The sequence below is a fragment of the Lepus europaeus genome, chromosome 5 (assembly GCF_033115175.1).
Source record: "Lepus europaeus isolate LE1 chromosome 5, mLepTim1.pri, whole genome shotgun sequence".
NCBI lineage: Eukaryota > Metazoa > Chordata > Mammalia > Lagomorpha > Leporidae > Lepus > Lepus europaeus.
In genome coordinates, this window is record NC_084831.1 from 79,273,440 (window position 1) to 79,297,400 (window position 23,961).

The window sequence follows — 23,961 nt, forward strand, 5'->3', positions numbered from 1 at the left end:
CCATAGAATACTACACAGCAGTAAGAAACAACGAAACCCGGTCATTTGCAACAAGATGGAGGAATCTGGAAAACATCATGCTGAGTGAATTAAGCCAGTCCCAAAGAGACAAATATCATTTGTTTTTCCTGATCGGTGACAACTGAGCACCAAAGGGGAAACCTGTTAAGTGAAATGGACACTATAAGAAACAATGACCTGATCAGCTCTTGTCCTGACTCTAGATGTATAATATAATACTTTATCCTTTTTAGTATTTGTTGTTGTTGTTGTTGTTGTTCTAGTACTAGTGGTTGAACTCTGTAATTAACACACAATTATTCTTAGGTGTTTAAATTTTAACTGAAAAGTGATCCATGTTAAATTTAAGAGTGGAAAAAGAAATGGAGGAGATGTACAATTTGGGACATGCTCAATCGGACTTGCCGCAAATGGTCTCTATCTTCAGAGAGTCCACAATCTAGTAGGGGAGACTGATAAAAAAAGATAAATGAGTATAGGGGACAGGTGTTGTGGGGCAGAGGGTTAAGCCACCACTTGGAACACCCACATCCCATGTTGGAGTGCTGATTCAAGTCCTGGATATTCTGCCAGTCAAATTCCCTGCTGATGTGTTCCAGAGGCAGTAGATGATGGCTGGAGTGTGTAGGTTCCTACTACCCATGTGGGAGACTCGGATTGAACTCATGGTTCCTGGCTTCAGCCTGGCCCAGTGCTGGCTATTGCAGCCATCTGGGGAGTCTTTATATTTCCCTCAATTTGTCTTTCAAATGACTAGATAAACAAATAAATCTTAAAAAAAAATTTAAAAGAGCAAATGAAAGAGTATGAACAAAGAAAGGGAAGTGATCAATTCTATCTTGCAGTGTGATAAGGGGATGGAATTAACAAGTTTTCATGGAAGATATATGACCATAAACTGACTTTAAAAAGAATATGTAGATATCTTCTCATTGTCATTTAGACTCCTGCTCCAGAAAATCTTATTCTCAGAGCTAAACTGACATTTTCCAACAGTGGATTCTGAAAAATACCAGGAAGACAGTACATGAAAACCTGCTGTCATGTTGACCATTAAGAAGGAAAAAGAAAAGGAGAAAAGAAGCAAATAAAGAAAGCTGACACTGAGTACCCATGCTGTGTTTAGCAACATACTTTCTCATTTAATCCTTCAATAATTCCTCAAAGTATATATTCTTTTTTTAAGTTTTATTTATTTATTTTAAAGGCAGAGAGGCAGGGAGAGAGGGAGAGGGAGAGAGAGAGAGAGGGGAGAGGGAGAGGGAGAGAGGGAGAGGGAGGGAGAGGGAGAGAGGGAGGGAGGGAGGGAGAGAGGGAGACAGGGAGGGAAAGGGAGGAAGGGAGAGAGGGAGGGAAAGGGAGGGAGGGAGAGGGGGGGAGGAGAGGGAGAGAGGGAGGGAAGGAGAGGGAGAGAGGGAGGGAGAGGGAGGGAGAGGGAAGGAGGGAGGGAGGGGGAGAGGGAGAGAGGGAGGGAGGGGGAGAGGGAGAGAGGGGGAGAGGGAGGGAAGGAGAGGGAGAGAGGGAGGGAAGGAGGGAGGGAGAGAGGGAGACAGGGAGGGAAAGGGAGGAAGGGAGAGAGGGAGGGAGAGGGAGGGAGGGAGAGAGGGGGGAAGGAGAGGGAGAGAGGGAGGGAGAGGGAGGGAGAGGGAAGGAGGGAGGGAGGGGGAGAGGGAGAGAGGGAGGGAGGGGGAGAGGGAGAGGGGGGAGAGGGAGGGAAGGAAAGGGAGAGAGGGAGGAAGAGGGAGGGAGAGGGAGGGAGAGGGAGAGAGGGAGGAGGAGAGGGAGAGAGGGAGAGAGGGAGGGAGGGGGAGAGGGAGGGAAGGAGAGGGAGAGAGGGAGGAAGAGGGAGGGAGAGGGAGAGAGGGAGGAGGAGAGGGAGAGAGGGAGAGAGGGAGGAGGAGAGGGAGAGAGGGAGAGAGGGAGGGAGGGAGAGGGAGGGAGAGGGAGAGGGAGAGAGGGAGGGAGAGGGAGAGAGGGAGGGAGGGAGAGGGAGAGAGGGAGAGAGGGAGGGAGGGAGGGAGGGAGAGAGGGAGGGAGGGAGGGAGGGAGAGAGGGGGGGAGGAGAGGGAGGGAGGGGGAGGGAGAGGGAGGGAGAGGGAGGGAGAGGGAGGGAGGGAGAGGGAGGAGACTTCCATCTGCTGATTTACTCCCCAGATGGCTGAAATGGCCGGAGCTATGTTGATCTGAAGCCAGGAGCCAGGAGATTCCTCCAGGTCTCCCACATGGGTGCTGGGGCCCAAGGACTTGGGCCATTTTCTACTGCTTTCCCAGGCCAAGGAGAGAGCTGGATGGGAAGTGGAGCAGCTAGGACACAAACTGGCACCCATATGGGGTACTGGAACTGCAGGCGGTATCTTTACCGACTATGCCACAGCACCAGCCCCAGTATATATTCTTATACACATTTTGTTTGGAGCAAAAACCTCCAACATGTCCTACTTCATTTTGGCAATATGGGAATACATGTTTTCCAAGCAGGACTGGATGCATGTCCCAGAGTTTCACTACATGCCTTTTGTTTTTGTATTAAGATTGCATTTATATATTTGAGAGGTAAGCTACAGATAGAGGGAGAGACAGAAAGAAAGGTCTTCCATTTGCTGGTGCACTCCCCCAACTGCTGCAACAGCTTGAGCTGAGCTGATCTGAAGCCAGGAGCCATGAACTTCTGGGTCTCCCACACAAGTGTAGGGCACAAGGACTTGGGCCAACTTCTCCTGCTTTCCCAGGCCATAGCAGAGAGCTGGATCAGAAGTAGAACAGGCCAGCACCGTGGCTCACTAGGCTAATCCTCCGCCTGCAGTGCCGGCACAACGGGTTCTAGTCCTGGTCAGGGCACCGGATTCTGTCCCAGTTGCCCCTCTTCCAGGCCAGCACTCTGCTATGGCCCGAGAGTGCAGTGGAGGATGGCCCAAGTCCTTGGGCCCTGCACCCGCACGGGAGACCAGGAAAAGCACCTGGCTCCTGCCTTCCGATCAGCGCGATGAGCCGGCTGCAGCGGCCATTGAAGGGTGAACCAACGACAAAGGAAGACCTTTCTCTCTGTCTCTCTCTCACTGTCCACTCTGCCTGTCAAAAAAAAATAATAATAAAAAAAAGTGGAGCAGTTGGTACTAGAACTGGCGCCCATATGGGATGCTGGTGCTGCAGGAAGACACTCAAGAAAGATAATCCTCGCCCCACATGAAAATTCAAGGGAAATGAAGAGCTCCGAATCTGTTGAGAGTGGAACGGTCTGCATCACCACTCAGACCCATCAGAGGTCTAAATGACCTCAGAGCACCACATGCATGCATGTATGACTTGGATGGTGCCGGACTGACTGTTGTCTGGGACGATATAGCCACGAGTGGATCTTTAGAAAGGAAATGTGACCAAGCACCATTGCATTGGACCTGGAGGGCTGAAGAAGCTGGGTGGAATAGGTTGGAGATGGAAGGAGCTCTCTGATAGGAAGCAGAAAAACAAAGATACTTCTCAAACAGAGAGGAAACGAGGGAAACCCAGCTGAGAAGTCACAGCGGAAGCAGCAGAGGCTCTGCCTCACAGAACAGGGTGGCAAGGCTGAGCTGTCAGACAGCAAATACATGAGAAGCTGAGGGCTTCCACAGCCAGGAGCGACCGGGAAGGATTCCAATAAAACTTAGAAAATGAGTAATTCTGGTTGGTAAAAAAGGACATTTTTTAAAATGAGAGCTAAGACCTAGATATAGGAAGAAATGGAGGGAGTTAGCATTTTTTTTTTTTTTTGGCACTTATGATGTTGTAATACACTGTGCTGAATGTTTTAATTTAATGCTCAAAACTACTTGAGAAAGTAAGAGATATTATCTCCACTTTTTAGATAAGAAGAATGAGACTTAAAATTAGTGTGGTTGAACTGGGTCTTTATCAAGTTAGCATGAAGAACAGAGGTACACAAGAGGAACATCTCTAACAAGGTATTAACAGAAAAACTTTTAAAATGTTAATGTGAAATTCTAAAATAAAACAAAATAAAACCAAACCAAGAAAGCTTACTCTAGGGCCTGGTGCTCCAGGTGGACCCTGTAACACAACAAATAAAACAAATTTACTAATTCTTTATCTCAAGTCAGGCAGAGCTATCAACATCAATGGTAAGCAGATATCAATGTAAAGAAACTCACTGGAGGCCCTGGTTGACCTCTTGGTCCTTGGGGGCCCTGGAAGAAATAGAGACAAAGCACAATTTTCATGTAGTATACTTTTGGTTTGCTGTAAGCAAAAGAATTAAGAGTTAACATTATCTTTTTGTGTCATGTATGACACATGATTCAAAATTGTTTGAGCATTTTCAAGCTCTTGCCCTTAACTATCATTCATATTCATAAATAGGTTGGATATTCACTTCTGTGCTTGTTTTAATAAACTATTATTTAATGTAACATTAAAAAATGTGAATACTGTCTGTGCAGGCTTTTCCTGTTGGATCTATTTGTCAAAGATACTATTCTTACACAACTCCTTTCCCTCACCTACCTATGAATGGGTTACCAACTCCTATTCATTTCACTTCCAAACCTCTCCAAAATACTACTGTTTCACCCTCACAGCAACTGTTGTAAGTCAGTATGACTCATGTACCACGGACTGAATGTTCGTGTTTCTCCCAAAGTCATAGCTTGAAGCTCTCAGCCCCAGCGTGGTGGTGTTTGGAGGTGGCCCTTCTGGCGGTAATGAAGTCATGGGGGTGGAGTCCTCATGAAGGAGACTAGTGCCCTTATAAGAAGAGACATAAAAGAACAGAGTGGTCTTTCCACCATGTGAGGCTACAAGAAGGTAGCCTCTGCAAACCAGGAAGAGGGTCCTTACCAGACACTGAGTATGCGGGCATCTTGACCTGGACTTCCCACTTTCTATCAACTGTGAAAGCTTAATGCTTGCTGCTTGAGCCACCCATTCTATGGTAATTTATTACAGCAGCCTAAACTGACAGCAAACAGTATTTTGTCCATACTCCTAATTTGAATTCCTGACTTTATTCTCTCCACAGTGCTAACTACCTTCTACTTGTAAAACAGAAATTCAGTCATGTCATTATTTAGTTAAAATAATCCAGTAGATCTTTATGTTTAGAGAATGAACTATGACATTCTTAACAATGGTTGCCACCATTTATTGACGTATTACTACACAACATTTCCATTTTACAGTTAAGGAAATGGAACAGTTAAATAACCAACCAGTGAATAAGGGGATTTTGTAGGATTAAAATCCTAGTGAACTGAATGCAAAAGTACATGTCCTTAGCCTTAGTGAGGTCTGGTCCTCACCTCTACCTACTCTCCCCAACATATCCTGTATTTCATCTGTACTGAACTATTTGTAGATCTCTAAATCTTCCAAATTCTTTCATGCATGCATTCTCTTGCATGAACTATGGGCCTACATTAGCAAGAAGCTGGAGTCAGCAGCCTGAGTTAGGCATTGAACCCAGGCATTGTGATGTGGACACATCTGTCCTAACCGGCATCTTAACTGATAGGCCAATAGGCCTATCCTTCTTCTAGTACTTCAATATTGCACACCCTCGTGCTTAGCCTGCATGCTACTTCCCGTTGCTCAACTAACTACTTCTTTTTCTGCATTCTACAGAATTTAATACACTGGAAAGCTTCTTTATCTATCTTTTTATTTCTAAAACAAGAATAGTTCCTAGTACTTAACAGGCATTAGGCCGGCGCCGTGGCTTAACAGGCTAATCCTCTGCCTTGCGGCGCCGTCACAGGTTCTAGTCCCGGTTGGGGCGCCGGATTCTATCCCGGTTGCCTCTCTTCCAGGCCAGCTCTCTGCTATGGCCCGGGAAGGCAGTGGAGGATGGCCCAAGTGCTTGGGCCCTGCACCCGCATGGGAGACCAGGAGAAGCACATGGCTCCTGGCTTCGGATCAGCGCAATGAGCCGGCCGCAGCGGCCATTGGAGGGTGAACCAATGGCAAAAAGGAAGACCTTTCTCTCTGTCTCTCTCTCTCACTATCCACTCTGCCTGTCAAAAAAAAAGTACTTAACAGGCATTCAATAATTTTTACTGAAGTGTTGAATGAGTGAATAATGTTAAAATCAACTAATATTAATTTAGAAACTAAAAATGATAATATGTGTCAAAAGTTATGTTAATATTTTTCAAAATGAAACAAAATATATCATTATTAAGGCCAATATGTCTGCTCAACATTAGCTAATTTGATGGTCAACTGAATATTAAGACAATTGAATCAAATTCACACTATGGTTAATATGTGGTAAAGTAAAATTTGTCTTTAGCTGAGTTTTGCATAATGTTGAAATTATGCTTGACTTAGTGTTAAATATCTTATTATCAAAGCTGTTGATCCCAAATATACTCACAGTCAGAACAAACAACCCATAGTAACTTAACTATTTCAATACCATGTTTGCTACACTTTTATTAGTTTCCATGGCTTATGATTATAATTTTAAGCAGAGCATATACAAAATGTCTATCTCAGAAGCTGAATGATAAGTTACACAAACATCATATTTGAGTTGGTCTTTTAAATATTCAAAGACTTAGAGTGTATTTGGCTTGATTCTGGATCAATGTTGTAAAAGTAATAAAGAGTTGTTAACATTCCACTGAGCGTCTTTCTGACACTTGAAAAATATCACTGATGATTCAGTACAAAATATATATCCTGTCTTTGACTTTGAAAAAAATTTGTCATAAAATGAAAGCACTATTTTGACTGATAATTTCATTGAATCATTTCAATTTGTTACTCAAAACAAGTCAGATCACCAGAAGTATCAAACAAAATACTTCAAACCCAATGGGACAGACAGAGCAACCTTAATGAAACAATTGCACTGAACAGGACAAGTAGTGAAGTGGAATGGGATTCCAATGATGCAATAGTTATTAGTTCTATTTAATCTAACTTCATCATTAGGAGGAAGTGATTTACCCTCTCTATAAAATAGTTTATAATAAAACCAGGTCTGTCTACATCAATTTCCTAAAGGGGACTCAAATAGATGTGATTGATTACGGTGGTTATTTGGCTATAATGAAATTTCTGCATGTAAAAATAGATTCTGTCTCCACTTAATCCTAGAATTTACATAGGGTTCCCCAAGAGTAACACAATTTATAATCAAACTTTATAAATGATATGGGGCTGGCATTGTGGTACAAAGGGTTAAGCTAGTACTTGTGATGCTAGCATCCCATATAACAATGCTGGTTTGAGTCTTAACTATACCACTTCTGTTCCAGCTTCTGGCTAATGTGCCTGAAAAGGCAGAAGATGGCCCAAGAACTTGGGTCTCTTGTCACCCATGTGGTAGACCAGGTCCTGACTCCTGGCTTTGGCCTGGCCCAGACCTAGCTGTTGCGGCCATCTGGGGCATGAATTAGTGGATGGGAGATCTCTCTCTTGCTCTCTTTCTCTCCTGTGTCACTCTGCTTTTAAAATAAACAAGTAAATCTTAAAAAAATGCTGATTAATGCATGTTTTTGAACCTGAGTATGTTAGTTTTTTCCTTTATGTCAATTCTTTATGTAATTTCCTTTATGCAATTTCTTTTTCTGTAAATACAATCTTGATTTACCTTCATGATCTGCAGTGTGGCTGTAACAGTGGCACAGGAATTCCTTCCTCTCATCTACAAATTGAGGGGCTTCCACTGGAGGATGTTCAGCAGCATTCACTAGGTGCCACTAGCAAGTCACCCTCTCCCCTGGAGTCAGGGTGGGGAAACATTTTTTCTGCCAAGGGCCATTTGGATATTTATAACATCATTCGTGGGCCATATAAAATTATCAACTTAAAAATTAGCCTCCTTTAGATTTACTGAATTGTGAGGTCTGCCTGTGGCTGCTTTGGCAGGGCCAGACCAAAGGATTCTGTGGGCCTTCTATGGCGAGTGGGCTGGTCTTTCCCCACTCCTGCTAGACAATGCCAAATGTCTCTTGGGAATGAAGGTGCAAATGGTTCCTGGTTGGGAACCACTGGTTTAGAATATTTAAGCATTTAGCAATATTAAATATGATTTACTAAACAGCAACATAATTTGGATGGAGTCAATGCGTTACAAGGCACAATGCAAGACTGCAAATCAGGAACTTACCCTTCTAGCTGGCATGTGGGCAGGTAGACTACTCTTGGTATGGGGTAGGATATACTATTTTCTTCACTTAAATTGTCCCTAACCCTTATTTGCTGAGGAGAACTTTAGAAAGATACAATCTCATGAGTATTGGGAAATGTGGGCTCTGGTCTTGTCTTTGAAACTTGTCTTCATACTTTGCTGCATGTCTTTGAGTGAATTACTGCATGTGGCGCTCAGATATCTCAATTTTAACAACAGATTTGGTAAAGAGAATTTCCAAAGTTCACTTGGAACTGTGATTCTTCACGCTTTTTATCAATTTTCGTCCTCGTGTTTTATATCTGAAGAAAGGAGGTATATACATACACAGAGGTTGAAAATTTCACTTTAGAAATTTGTATGGATATAATAGAAATGTGTACTTAAATTTTAAAAGTTTTTCATTTGAATTTAAAATATATATATACATGCATTCTTTAAATTCTTAATTTGTTAATATTTATGACACATTTTTTCATACCTTGATTGCTCAATATAATATAAACTATCTTCACTTTCAAATTGGAGGCAAAAAAGATAATTTTGCTAATCAAGAACTGGGAAGACACATTAACATAGAGAAAATACTGGAGGAAATATCAATGGGATTTTTCAATATTTTACTAATTTTCATTAAATAATATGCAATAAAATTAAGCAGTCAACCTAAAAATTCATACTGAGATTGTTTTCTCTGTATATTTTTCCATTTGTATAGCTCTCAGTTTTATGTTTCAAGTTTTAACATTTTGTCAAAATCCTTTTCATATGATTGACACTAGGATATTTCTTCCATCAGTTAAAATTTTATTGTCTTGGCAACCCTCTTCACATTACTTACTCCAAAAAATTCTGAATGTTTGTGCTCTCATGGAAACTGGGAAACTTTTTTATAACCTTTCAAGAGTAATTTTCCAATAATGTGATAGTTTTGAGGTAGGAGGACAGAATCCTAAATGCTGTCCACTAGGAGATTTTCCAAGGATGCCACAAAATTCTAACTCTGTTTAGGGAATAAATATGAATCCAGGGACTCATTTTGTCTTCCTTAATTTCAATTATTTATTTATTTGAGAGGGAGATAGAGTGAGCGAGAAAGTGCTCTTCTCTGCTGGTTTACTCTCCAAATGTGAGCAATGGCCAAGACTGGGCTGAGGTTAAAGCTGGGAGCTGGAAACTCAATCCAGATCTCCCATGAGGGTGGCAACAACTCAATAACTTGAGCCACCATTGCTGCCTGCCAGGGTCTGCATTAACAGGAAGCAGGAGTTGGAAGCTGGGTATTGAACCTGGGCACTCTGATGTGGATCAGGGCATCTTAATGGTCATCTCTCTTTTTCTGTTTTTGAATGGGAGAGAGAAGTATCTTGCATTTATAAGTTCAGTATTCAGTCTCCAGATGCCTTCAGTAGGTGGGCCAAATCTGGGAGCTGGGAACTCAATCTGGGTCTCCCCTGTGGGTAGCAGGCGCCATCACTGCTCCCTCCAAGAGTGCACATCAGCAGGAATCTGGGATTGGAAGTAAAGCTGGGACCCGATTCCAGGCACTCCATTATGGGATGTGGGTGTGGGTGTCCCAGGTGACACCTTAACCACTGTGCCAAACACTTGCCCTTTAACCAGAGTCTTAACCACTAGGCTAAATGCGTGTTCCTAGGGACTCATTTTTAAATTAGCCTAGGCAGGCAGTCAAGTAACAAGTTTAAAAAATAAAGGAAAGTAATTCTCCTTTTAGGCCATACAGAAACAGCTGTCAGTGGTGAGGAGGACCTTACTTGGGATCAACGCTAGACTTTATAATGTTAAATTACAGAAGATATGAAGCTTCCTAACCAAGAAACCCAATTTATGTTAAAGGGATACTTTCCAGTTGTTGTGTCGGGAGCTATATATAACTTCAGCCTTTTTTTAAAAGCCACTGATTCATGCTTTGGTCTAGGTATAAAACTTAGCAAGAATAGCATAGTTTTATAAATTCTTAAACCAGCTTCATGGAAAACTTAAAACTAAGATTTATAAAACCAATTTGATAGGCTGATGTGATTCTCAATTTTTCTACAAGACATAAAGTGTTTTATTTATTTCCATATAACAAATCTTAGCTAATACAATTCATTGTCCATGTGCCCCATTTACTAGTATTATCTGAGCTCTGCTCCCATGAAGATTATATTCTGAAACACAATATGCATTAGGATTCTTCTAATTATTTAAACCTTCTATTTAAAGAAAGCAAACTTGGAGAACGTACTGAAGAAGTCCTAATGAGAACATAAGACATGTTACCATGGTTTTTCATATTATCAAAGGAGAAAAGACTTAGAGGCACATTTTATGGATAAGGTACTTGGGAGAGCAATCTCTAGGAATTAAAATATTTCCTTTACAGAGCTCCTGAAATTATAATGGAATAAAGGGGAAAAAAAGCAATAAAATATTTAGTATCAGTTATCCAACAATAAAAACAAAATAAATTCATAATTCTAATACACCATGTAATCTTTTTTTTTTTTTTTTGTAATTTAATTGCCTGCCCTAAACACATTGTACCTATTTTCTCTGTGGGTACTGGAGTTGGCATTTTATTTATGAAAAGAATTATGGTAATCCACAGAACAAGACATTAATAAGTAGGTTAATTCAGGAAATGCTACTTTACCAGGCCACAGTTGGAAATAGCTGTTTAATTTTTAATTTTAGGGACCAGTATTCATTCATTTATCTATTAATTATGAAATATGGCCTACTACATGGCAGATTCTTTTTTTATTTTTTTAAAATTTTTTTGACAGGCAGAGTGGACAGTAAGAGAGAGACAGAGAGAAAGGTCTTCCTTTTGCCGTTGGTTCACCCTCCAATGGCCGCACTGGTTGGCGCGCTGCGGCCGGCGCACTGCACTGATCCAATGGCAGGAGCCAGGTGCTTATCCTGGTCTCCCATGGGGTGCAGGGCCCAAGGACTTGGGCCATCCTCCACTGCACTCCCTGGCCACAGCAGAGAGCTGGCCTGGAAGAGGGGCAACCGGGACAGAATCCGGCGCCCCGACAGGGACTAGAACCTGGTATGCTGGTGCCGCAAGGCGGAGGATTAGCCTAGTGAGCCGCGGTGCCGGCCAAGGCAGATTCTTTCTTAGACACTGATAACCAGTGTAACAGTGCCCTCATGGTTTATGTTCCGGTAGAGGAGACAGAAAACAATTTCAGATAGTGTTAATTGTTATGAAGAAAATAAAACATTATATTATGAAAGGGAATTACCAAGATTAATGACAGAATGGTCACAAGAGTCTTCTTTCAGGCTATATTTGAGCAGAGATCTGAATATTGAGTAAAATCAGTCATTTGAAGAGAGGTGAAACAATTTTCTAAGTAAAAGGAAGGCATATTCCAAAGAATACAAGGAAGATTAGTGTAGCTGGCAAGGGGAACATGGGACATGATATTGGAGAGACAAATGGGATAGTTCATGTAGGCCCTTGTAAATCAAGGTAAAGAATTTAATTTTATTCTAAGTTCAGGAGGAGTCATAGGGAGGTTTTAATGAGGGTAGTGATATGATCTGATTTATGCTTTAACGATAAAGACATCTCTTCTAATTCCATACTCAGCACAGGAATTCTAGTCCAGTTACTCACAGATGATCATTAGGCTTTTAGTGACAGGCACTTGCAAAATTACCTTGTGTAGCAATTCATTATTATATTAAAGCTCACTACTAGTCTGAACGGAAATAAACCTTAATAGTCTACTCATTTAGTCAATAGGTATTTAGTGTGGGTGTTAATTATGTGCCAAGGGCTATGGCAGGTTGATGACTAGCTGGGTTGTTGGGACTAGGTGGTATCAAATATATTGCATACTCACACAGAACTTGCTACCTTTCAAGGAGCTAGGCTCAGAAAATAAGATATAATTCAACAAGTAAATCATTTTAATTTTTTATTACTTTAGAGGCCCTCTTTTTTGGAAGACAACTTTTTGAATATTTGAAGACAACTGTCATGTTCCGATATCTCAAACCTTCTCTACTTTGTTTACCAATTAGTCAGGAAATATTTATTGAATGCAAACTGTAAGATAGGCACTGTTAGGTGTTGTGGACACAGATTAAAACAAACAATAGTGGATCAAATGTCTGTGTCATGGAGCCTGCATTCTAGAGAGGGAAGATACAATAAATAGCAACGACAGCAAACAGACTCAAATACATATGTAATACATTAGGAAGTAAGGAAACAGGCTAAGGAAAGGCAAGGAGGCTCAGAAAGGTCAGGGCATGGCTATTTTACATAGGCCAGTTAAGAAAAGTCCTTCTGGTAAGAGGATACTTAAGAACTGAAGAACAGACAACAGGCATTGCACTAGGTCCTGAGTACTAGGCATTATCTCCAGGAATGGCAATGGAATAGGGCCAAAACATCAGCAACCCTCACTCCTGCCCGCCACCGAGCAAATCTTTAAATCAGAATCTTAAGATGAGCGGGAATTAGAGAGAGAAAGAAGGGAGTAGAGAAACAGTAGGTGTGAAGGTCAGGCAGTGAGGAGCCTGCAGAGCAAACAAGGAGAGGGCTGTGTTCAAGCTGCAGAGTCTGGCAGAAGCAAAACATTCCCCATATGTTAGCTGGTCTTTCCAGAACATGGCTCACAGATCCTTCATGATCTGAGAGCTCTCCTCTGAACATGCTTTAAGCTTGTATGTTCCTTATTGGAGAAGGCCTGACTGGTGCCACTACTTGCTCTATTCTGGAGGCCATATTTCTATTGGTACAACCTGAGATTGTAGTCATAATCCACTGTGCTTGTAGTCCATCAGAGCCATTCAATTTTTGTTCACATGGCATTCTTGTGACATTGTCACAGGTACTTGAGGTTTCCTGATCCTCATAGATGTTATGTTCCAGCCAGAGTACTTGGAGAAGATCAGTTGGGGAAACATGCCCAGCCAGAAGAGGGGGTGGTGTTGGAAAATGGGCTAATTCCAAGCCTCCTTTCCTTTCCCATTCCCATTCCTCCTAGGGGTTATGGCTTTAATATGTGCGTACATTCTTGATTCTACTTGCTTCCTGTTATAGTAAATCTACTGAGAAAAGGTGACAGCCACATTTCTGTAAACTGAACATGTCTATTGTGATGACTTTTGAGCTTCTTAGGCTCTCTGGAATCACATAATTTCTCCATTTCAGCTAATTGATATAACTGATATTTACTTATGCAGAGTTCCAAGCACACCCAATGGGGAGAAGCAAAACAATCTTAGCTGCCGCTATGTAATCTTATTACCTTTTAATCAAGATTGTACTGCTACTTTGAAGCTTATTCTTACAAGTCTTATGTATTTAGTTTTGACCTCTCTCATTTCACCCCAGCCTGCCCTCTGTTATGGCTGCTGCATGATCCCTGCTGGGGAGGTGGTTCCTCTGCTTTGAATCTTAAACTTGGAGGAATTGAAAACCTTGAAACGTGGGGAACAGTGAGTGCTGTGTGCCTTCTTCCTGTCTTCTCACCATTGCTACTGGCTGAAGCCTAAAACAAGCGACTTCTTCTGCTCTGCAGCCCTTTCTGCTGACTGTGGGCCTCCACTACAGCCCCTTGGCCGTGCTCTTGCTCGGGTGCTGGTGAAGACGACCCACACCTCTTCTCCTAATGCTTCAAAAAGCAACGACTCCCTTCACACAGCATTCTGGGAAGAGTGACATGGGCAGCTTCTAACACATTTAGAGCTTATCAGATTTTTACTGCTGCATACCACACAGGTTAATTCTGCCCCCTGAAAACTATAATTGCATTTTTATTTCACAGCTCTCAGAGATACAAAGTGAACAGCTCTAACATGTCCTTGCTTTCATGGAGCTTATAGCCTAGTGACATGGGATACTATAATCATAAATAATTAAACTTACAGCTTCACCTCTAAAGCCTTTTTCACCTCTGGGTCCCTAAAAGGAAAAAGAAAAGACTTTAGTTCAGTGTTATTGACACTTATTTATTAAATACAGTTGAGGTTGTATGCAGTAACATAACAACTTATATTTTTGCATTTTTTGATCTTAGTAAGACTTTGTTATTCATTTATATAAATTAGTTTTCTTTTTCCTAAGAAAAACCAAAACAATCTGTTAATTCACCCTGCTGTCTCTCCCTCCACCTTAAAGTGAGACTGTGATTACAAGCTATTTATGCACTCCATTGAGTCAATAGCTGATCTGAAAATCACATACAAAACACTTTAGAAAGGAAATTCTTTCTAAATTCAGGTTATATTCTTCTAATATTTGTTTCCCTCAGTCTTTTTTTTTTTTTTTTTTTTTTGACAGGCAGAGTTAGCGAGAGAGAGGCAGAGACAAAGGTCTTCCTTCCGTTGGTTCACCCCACAAATCGCTGCTATGGCTGGTGCGTTGCGCTGATCTGAAGCCAGGAGCCAGGTGTTTCCTCCTGGTCTCCTGTGGGGTACAGGACCCAAGCACTTGGGCTATCCTCCTCTGCCTTCCCGGGCCACAGCAGAGAGCTGGACTGGAAGAGGAGCAACCAGTATAGAACCCGTGCCCCAACCGGGACTACAGCCCGGAGTGTTGGCGCTGCAGGCAGAGGATTAGCCTAGTGAGCCATGGCGCCGGCCTCCCTCAGTCTTTGAAAGTCCAGTTTTTAGTGTGGCTTCCTCTTTTTCTTTCATCTTCTGTTTTCTGTTCATTTTAGCTTGCTGCAAATTTCGATAGGTTGTACACATTTTATTTCAGTTCATATTTTCTGGCTTTCCTTTAGAGTTCCTCTTTGATCCATGGATTATGTAGATGTGTGTGATTTAATTTTCAAGTGTTTGCAGACTTTCCAGTTATCTTTCAGTTACTGATTTCTTGCTTTAGTCCATTATGGCCACAGACCATACTTGTGTGCTTTCAGTTTTTGTAAGTTCAGTAGAATTTGTTTTGTACCCCAAATATCTTCTATTTTGGTAAATGTTCCCTATGTACTTGAAAATAATGTGTGGTCTGCAATGGTTAGGTGGACCTATTACTTTTTAAACTCCTGTGGATGTTTTTGTATTCATGTTTGTGAAAACATTTTTTAGTAGAAAACTGAGATAATACTGTTTATCTTTCCTGTCAGTTGAATTTATACCTTCACAACAGGAATGTTCTTCCATGCCAACCTGCATTCTTCTAAATAACTATAATACCTGTTTTAAAAATGATATTTCTAATTAATTTCCTTTTATTAGATTTTTTTTCTAATTTTTGTCATTCTGAACTGCACTGTGATGAATAACTTTGTACTCTAAAATTGTTAAAAAATTATCCCCAGAAAGTTTGTTTGGAATTGCATGTATAACTCAAAATATGAGAGTATATATTTCTTTTGATTTATGCCATGTTCTTTGTTACTCTTGCAAGCTAAAAATATTATTTACTTGCCATTTAATATTAGTTCTGCTTCTTGTCTTATTCCTAGTCCACTTTAGACCACAGCATTAACTTTTAAAATTGATTTAATATCTTAACAAGCAATTAAAAAAGTTCTCATCCACTTCCAACCTAGTATTCCAACCTAGTATGAAATATATCTTTTCATAATAGATACTGACAACTATATTTACATATGTATAGGAGAACCTGGGCAGGTTTTCTAATGTTGGGATAATATTACTTATGTATTTTTTTATGAATCATGCTTTTCCACTTAACAATCATGAAATAACTGAGAGTTAGCCTACTTAGATATGTAATTGTTTTAAATAATTGCATACTATTTCATGAAATAGATCACAATTTATTTAGCCATTGCTCTACAGATGAGCATTCAGCATTTTTTGTTTGTTTGTTTTGGCAATACAAACACTATTGTGAAAGAAAAAAACATCTTTGAAAATCCCCTTAGTGTGTTGGGTGCCTTTGGTTTCTATTAGACAAATTACTCGAAGTGGAACAGCTGAGTAAAGAGTGTACATACTTACATTTTAACAAATTTCATTCCATAAAGGCTATAATTTAAGTTTCTACCAGTGATAAATGAAAGTATAATATTTTCTTATAAAAGATAGATATAATAGCTCATTTTTAATTTGCATTTCTTTCATATAAAGTCAGGTGGGTATCTTTTTGTTCTAGAAATTTTTTATTTAATGAGTACAAATTTCATAAGTACAACTTTAGGAATATAATGATTCTTCCCCACCATACTCGCCCTCCCACACCTACTCCCTCCCTACGTCCTCCTCCCTCTCCCAATCCCAGTCCCATTCTCCATTAAGATTGGTTATACACAGAAGACCAACTCTATACTAAGTAAAGATTTCAATGATTTGCACACACACACACACAATATAAAAAAAAAAAACACGAGAACAAGTTTTACAGTTAATTCTCATAGTACAACTCATTGAGGACAGAGGTCCTGCATGGGGAGTAAGTGTATGCTGCTAATTTAACAATTAACACTCTTATGTATGACGTCAGTGATCACCCAAGGCTCTTGACATGAGTTGCCAGGGCTAGGCCATAAGAAAGGTGGAAGTTCTCTCCTCCTTTCAGAGAAAACTACATTCTTCTTTGATGGCCCCTTCTTTCCACTGGGGTCTCAATCACAGAGATCTTTCATGTAGGACTTTTTTTTTTTTTTTTTTTTGCCACGGTATCTTGGCTTTCCATGCCTGAAATAAGGTGAACATCTTTTAAAATAATTGTTGACCTCTTGGATTTCTTCTTCTTCTTTTTTTTTCCACTGAGTTTTCTATCTTTTCAAATCCAGTTTGTAAAGGCTCTTTGTATGCTAACATGTCATATTTTGTAACCACTGCAAATATTTTTTACAATCCATGTTGATTTTTGACTATTTATGAAATCATTTTTCTACAATTTTATAATATTCAAGAATCTAACTTTTTTTTTATCCTTTTCTAGTTTTCAGTTTTCCTATTTAAAAAAAGACTTACTTGGGGCTGGCACTGTGGTATAGTGGTTATAGCCGTCACCTGTGACATTGGCGTTCCATATGGGTGGTGGTTCAAGACCTGGTTACTGCTCTTCTGATTCAGCTCCCTGCTAATGTGCCTTGGGAAAGCAGTGGTAGATGGCCCAAGTGTTTGGGCCCCTGTACCAGTGTGGGAGATTCAGAGGAGGTTCCTGATTCCTGGCTTTGGCTTGGCCCAGCTCAGGCCGTTGCAGCCATTTAGGGAGTGAACCAGCAGATGGAAGACCTCTCTGTCTGTCTCTCTCTGTAACTCTGCCTTTCAACTACATAAAATCCTCTCTCTGTAAAAAAATGACTTGAGAAGCAGAAAGAGAGAGGAAGAGAAAGCTCTTTCATCAGCTGATTCATTACCCAAATGCCCACAATTGCCAGAACTGAGCTTGCGTAAAGCCAGGAGCCAGGAACTCAATTCAGGTCCCCCATGTGGGTAGCAGGAACCCAATTACTCGAATCATTAGTGCTGCATCCTAGGGTCTGCACTAGCAGGAAGCTGGAGTCAGGACCTGTGGCCAGGTATGGAACCCAAGTACTCCAATATGAGATTCAAGTGTCTTAACTGACATCTTCACCAGCATGCTAAATGACCATATCAGGTTTCCCATTTTATATAATAGGTTCCCTCAACACTTAAGCCTGTATACTTTAATTTTCTAGTTTTCTAGGATTTTTATTGTTTAATCTTTAAAAAGTCATTTCATATTTTTTCTTTTTCTTTTTTATTAATATAAAGAGAACAGATGTCATGCATTCCATAGGAACAGTTCTGAGAAGACAAGCACACTCCTCCTTTTTTGTGTGAAATGAGCTTCCAGTTTATTTGTAGCAAAGTAACTACATATCACTTTCCTGTCACTGGTGATTGTGGTCAATGGGACATGTGGAAAAATGCAATGAGAGTATTCAGGAAAATTTTTAATTTTTCCCATGATAGTGTTACAGAAAATCCCTCCCCTCCTTGGATAATTTGTCTGGATGTGACTCCTGAGAAATTGTGGTCATCTTTCTGTAAGTATAATTATGAAGCCAATATTTAGGATAGCACAGTAGAGAGATATGGCAAGAATTTGGTCTTGGACATCATGACGGAGTCACTAAATAATCAAATCTGAAGATTTCCTTAACCACTGGACTTCCTGTAATATGATATATAAATTTCCTAATTGTTACAACCAGTATGATTCAGGATTTCTGTTACAGCCCAACTCATCCTAACAGACATATCATTTTTATTATGATTAGATATTTAATCTAATTCTGGGCCCTATTGTGTTATACGAATCTATTTACTTGTGCTACAATATAATTTTGTTTACAATGACTTTGCAGTATCTTCCTATTTGGAAAAGTAAGTTCCTCATCCCCCCCAACTATTTTTTCACAATGTTTTTGTTATTCTCAAATGCTTATTTTTTCACAAGGAATTTTTCCTCTTTGAATGGAAAATGGGAAAAATCTGATGTGCAGGCTAAATATTGTAGGAGACTTTAAGAACTGCCTATAAATAAAACCAGTAAAATATTTTAATTGAGACATTTCTGCATCACATTTTCCTTGACCAATTAATAGTTCACATTTTTGACAGAGGAGAATAATCATCCTGTAATCAGAACAGTATGTGTTCCTTAGCTTGCTGAAGAGCCACCCACTGAAACATGAGAATTCTCTCACAATTTTAGATAGTTCTGAGTGGCGAATGCTGAAAATCTACAGAAATGTTGAGTTGCACATTTTTTAAATTAGAAATGTAAGAACTTTGGTGGTGAATTTCCTCTAAATTTATCAAAGAGAACAGCTGTACTTAGAACCTGAGGAATACCGTTTTCATACTTTTAAACTCTGTGTGGCTATCTATGACACTTTCAAATAACTCAACATTACTGATTCTCTGCAAGGAATAAATTTTCATCTCTGAGATTCAATTTTATCTTTTAGACTGTGCTCTTTCTCCTCTTTATACAACTAACAGCATTGTAAAACTTCTTTGTGACCACCACCCTAATTTTGTCATTGGCAAATATCTCAAGCACTGGCAAATATCTTCTCAGTTTGTCCTCTAGACATAGATTGAAAGGGGTAAAAACATCACTGGTCTTGAATTAAGAAGCATCAGTTGTGAAATTCACTAGCTCCATCACCTTGAATGACTAGGTGAGCTTCTATGAACCTCATCTGCTGCTTTATCTATGAAATGGAAAAATAGTATTCACTGTAAAAGCTGTTAGAATTTGAGAAAAGTTACTATTTTAATCTACTTTCTTCTTCACTGCAACCTGTACTCCATCTGCAACTTGTTTCCACAAAGATGATCACTGACAACTCCTTTCTTAAAACACATCTCAGCTTGTGCTGCCCTGATTTCCCTGTTTTTCCCAACAACTATTTTTTGCTTTCCGTCATAGAGAGTGCTTCCAAAGACTCAAGTCTTGGCTGTCTGCACTTCTTTTGCAATCTATGTCCTCTCCTTTAGAAAACAGGCACATTTTTATGGCTTTAGTGATCCACTCTATGCTGAAGGCATCCTTCCCTCCCTGTTTCAGTTCTATTCTCTCTTCTCAGCTCCAGTTTTAAGTGCCTAACTCACTTTTTATCCCCTCTTCACTGCACATATGATCCCTGACATCTCAGAAATCACCTTCCAGGAGAAACTGCACATTTATTTACAATCTTTGCATCTTGAACACTCAGGCTTAGCCTTTATAGATTATTCTAGAAATAAAGAAAAATGAGTAGGAAAAAATATTGTGACAAACTTACAGTTCTACCTGTTGGACCTATTATGCCTTCTCTGCCAAGAGGGCCAGTGTTTCCCTGTTGGGGTAACAGAAAAACTGTCAGTTTCATGATCAGTAGAATTCAGAAAAATCCCAACGATTTTCTCTGCAATGGTAAAATAGCCATATTTGCACAATCACAGCTTTTGTTCTAAAATCATATAGTATTAGCACAAATCATAGTAATCTTCATTAATAGTATGACACAACTCTGCATATTATTATAGTTTTCTTTCAGGAGAGCAACAATTGTATAATTACTAACAGATCAATAAACAAGGATGATAATTTTTATGTGGTGATAACTTGAATAATGCATTTTGTATATATGCCATTACATAACATAGGAGACAATATAAAAATATAATGATGAACAAATTTTTGAATAGATTTCTAGATAGATGCTGAGAAGTAGATTTTGAGTGACATGAAACATGTAATAGAGGGTACAAAAAGAACCAGAAGGTATTATATGTGATCAACTTTATAAACATCAGTTTCTTCATCTATAAAAACAGGAATAGGCTGGTGCTGTGGTGCTGTGGGTAAAGCCCTGGCCTGAAGCACCGGCATCCCATATGGGCACTGGTTTGAGTCCTGGCTGCTCTTCTTCCAATCTAGCTCTCTGCTATGGCCTGGGAAAGCAGTGGAAGATGGCCCAAGTCCTTGGGCCTCTGTACCTACATAGGAGACCCGGAAGAAGGTCCTGGCTCCTGGCTTCGAATAGGCACAGCTCCGGCTGTTGTGGCTATCTAGGGAGTGAACCAGTGGATGGAAGTCCTTTCTCTCTGTCTCTACCTCTCTCTGTAACTCTGTCTTCCAAATAAATGAAATAAATCTTTAAAAAAAATAGGAATAAGAATGCCTACTTTCCAGGCTCACTGTGAGAATTAAGCATGAAGAGTCCTTTTTATTTTTTATTTTAATTTTAATTTTTAAAAAAATTTTTAACTTTTATTTAATTAATATAAATTTCCAAAGTACAGCTTATGGATTACAATGGCTTCCCCCTCCCATAACTTCCCTCCCACTCGCAACCCTCCCCTCTCCCGTGAAGAGTCCTTTTTAAACTATGAATTGGATTATACAGATAACCTTGAGTAAGCTGGCTATCTAGTTTATTTCTCCCAAACTAGGCATACAGCCTACCTTTTCTCAAAGAATGCAAAATTCTCAATTTAATGTTTCCAAAAATTGTACCCCAACTCCCACCAGTTACAAATTAGTTTTTATAGCTCATCCTTGATTTAGAATACATAAATGTATATATATAGCAGGCTCTCTCTTTTTCCAACTCCACAGGAGTTGGAAAATACTATCAACTGAGGTAACTAATGTCACGTGGTTTATCAACTGACAGCTTTAATATTAAGTTGTCCTAGAATAACAGAAGTTGCTCGGTACTTTAGAAGTAAATCTAAAGGGACCACTTTTAAATACAAATATTGATCCTAAGTAACAATTTATAAGTATGGTACCCAAATTTCAAAGATTTACAATCAAATCAAGAGAATTAAAAAAATTATTTATTTATTTGAAAGGGAAAGAGAGAGAGAGAGAGGAAGAGAGAGAGAGAGAAAGTGAGCAAGAGAGCGAGAGAGAGAGCACGCATGCCCTGGTTCACCTTTCAAATGTCTACAACAGCAGGGATTGGCCTGGGCCAAAGCCAGGAGCCTGTTAACTTAATCTAGGTCTCCCATTCAGTGGCAGGAATTCCAGTCTTGAACTATTACTGCTACCTCTCAGAGTCTACATTACTAGGCAGGTGGAGTCAGGAGCCAGGCCTTAGGAAGCAGGCTACTTAATATCCATTCTATATTGTAATAGTACAGTTAGGAAGCAATCTTATGACATATAATTTGGTCAATCATATGTGGATTCAAATAGTAGGTCCTAAATACATACTAGTCATACATTGTTCCTTGGCAAATTATTTTTCAGAGGCTTAATTTCCCTACCTGTAAAATGAGTACAATAGCATCTATCATAGGATTTTCACAAACTGAACACCAGTACCTGGTACATAACAGTAACCTATCAGAACATTTCACTTGTTTCCTATAATGACTGAATAAACCACTATCTGTGCTTATAAATTAATATTTCTTAGTTACCAGAACTTTACTAGTAATGAACTGGTACAATTTCTGACTCAGATTTTGGCCCATAGAGACAATTAGCTTAGTGAGACTCTGCTTAGAGCAGGTGCTAGGCAGGCAGCCAACTTCTCTTTAACAATATCAAAAAAGGACACAATTAATTCAGAACCCAATAAAACTAGAGCGAATGGATTTCATTAGTGGGGAAACAATATACATAAGAACTTAAAAGTAATATTTGCTACAGAAAAGTCTATCCTGTATATCCACCATGGATAATCAAGAATGTAACTTACATGAGAGCACCAATTTGCCATTAATTCTTTGGAAAATCATGAGAGTAACCAACACATTTATACCCACAGAAATATTCAGAAGGTCTTAAGTAAGTCTTATTACAACACTGCTCTTTGTATTATTGAAAAGAAATCGTTGTAAGATACAGAAAAGAGGTGTAGAATTGTAGAAATTTGACTTTTTATTTAATATTTTGTACAAGACAGTAGGTTTCCTTGTAGATGTCTTCAAAGCTCCTTTCTTCCTCTTGCTTCCCTTCCCTCCATTCTCCACACTGACCTCAGCAGCTGCTATTAGTCACAGAGGTGCTACTGCTACAGTCCAACCATTGTTTGAAGTTTTTCAACTTTCTTTCCTTTTCAGTTTTATAGACCATTTCATCAACTAGAAGCCTGTGATGAACAAAAACTAAAACAAAATAGGGAAGCAGCAAACAAAAACTATAACCAGTAACTGCTGGTGGCATATTTGTCCTATTTATATTATCGGCAGTTTGCAATTACAGGCATTAAAATGTTCACTGGAGTTCTTCAGACTCTGATGTTTGGAACTCTTTGAGAAATTCCTCAACACTCTCTTGGGATGCCTGCCCCTGAGCTGGGAAAACACAACTATTTGTCAAGGTGTGGTCTGAAGAGCTCTGGTCACAGGCAAGCGTCCTCCAGGTGGTGCATGGGGGTGGTCTCTGGTCTGTGCTTGTATTAACACTTATGACATTAAATGGCTTTCTGTACCTTTTCCTGGTGTGGGTTAATAAATATGTTATCCAGTCTTCGCAGCAATTCTGATGATTCTTTTTTAAAAAAAACAACAAAACAACTGGAAAGTACGGGTGGTCTGTGGAGTATTTTGCTCAAACTCATCTCTGAACTGCAAAGGGTTAAACTCTACATGTGCTCTTAGGAGTTTCTATGTTAAAAGAGATTTTATTAAGCTATTAATTTGGAGGCTACTAATTTTAGTGATTCAAGAGTGCTAACAACAAGCAAGGAAGCAAAATTTCTGGGCAGGCAGAATGACTTTGCACTTACTCTCAGTCCTGTGGGGCCTTTAGGACCTGATATTCCAGCACTGCCAGCATCCCCCTCTGGACCCTAGACGTACAATAAAAAAAAGTCAGGGTATTCAGCTGTAAAGCTAAATTCACCTTACAAATGAAATGATCTCATACCAATACTATCAACAATTGGTTCTTTAAAACGTGGAATATGATAGTTAATGATGTGGTGCTGTAGTGTTGAGGGTGAAGTACACTATGGACTGTAATTTATTGAGAAACACACCAGAAATGGGTGCAGAGAGGGAAAAATAGAGGCACTGGTACATGATAATGAAAGAGTAAAAGGTTAATTGTAGAATTTAGGCAATTTGATGTTAGTGTTCAGTGTTAAAGTCTCAATCTTTTCATGTTTAAAAATGTTCATAATTTAGGGCCGGCGCTATGGCGCAGCGGGTTAATGCCCTGGCCTGAAGCGCTGGCATCCCATATGGGCACTGGTTCTAATCCTGGCTGCTCCACTTCCGATCCAGCTCTCTGCTATGGCCTGGGAAAGCAGTAGCAGATGGCCCATGTCCTTGGGGCCCTGCACCGACATTGGAGACCCGGAGGAAGCTCCTGGCTCCTGGCTTCAGATTGGCACAGCTCCAGCCATTGCGGCCAATTGGGGAGTGAACCAGCA

At 39.9% G+C, this 23,961-nt stretch overlaps 1 protein-coding gene across 6 annotated transcripts in view; it reads right to left on the reverse strand.

The window, feature by feature from the left end:
- The window catches only part of COL24A1 (collagen type XXIV alpha 1 chain), a 421,092-nt gene that overhangs the window by 27,122 nt on the left and 370,009 nt on the right, over window positions 1-23,961 (reverse strand). For 4 of the 6 annotated variants that reach the window (XM_062191650.1, XM_062191653.1, XM_062191649.1 and 1 more), the window contains 5 exons: window positions 23,314-23,376; window positions 19,870-19,923; window positions 14,052-14,087; window positions 4,170-4,205; window positions 4,042-4,068 (listed from right to left, as the gene is read on the reverse strand). In XM_062191650.1, the coding sequence (XP_062047634.1) occupies window positions 4,042-4,068; window positions 4,170-4,205; window positions 14,052-14,087; window positions 19,870-19,923; window positions 23,314-23,376 (216 nt within the window). The remainder of the gene's footprint in view (window positions 1-4,041; window positions 4,069-4,169; window positions 4,206-14,051; window positions 14,088-19,869; window positions 19,924-23,313; window positions 23,377-23,961) is intronic. The other 2 variants (XM_062191655.1, XM_062191654.1) reach the window with 2 other exon arrangements.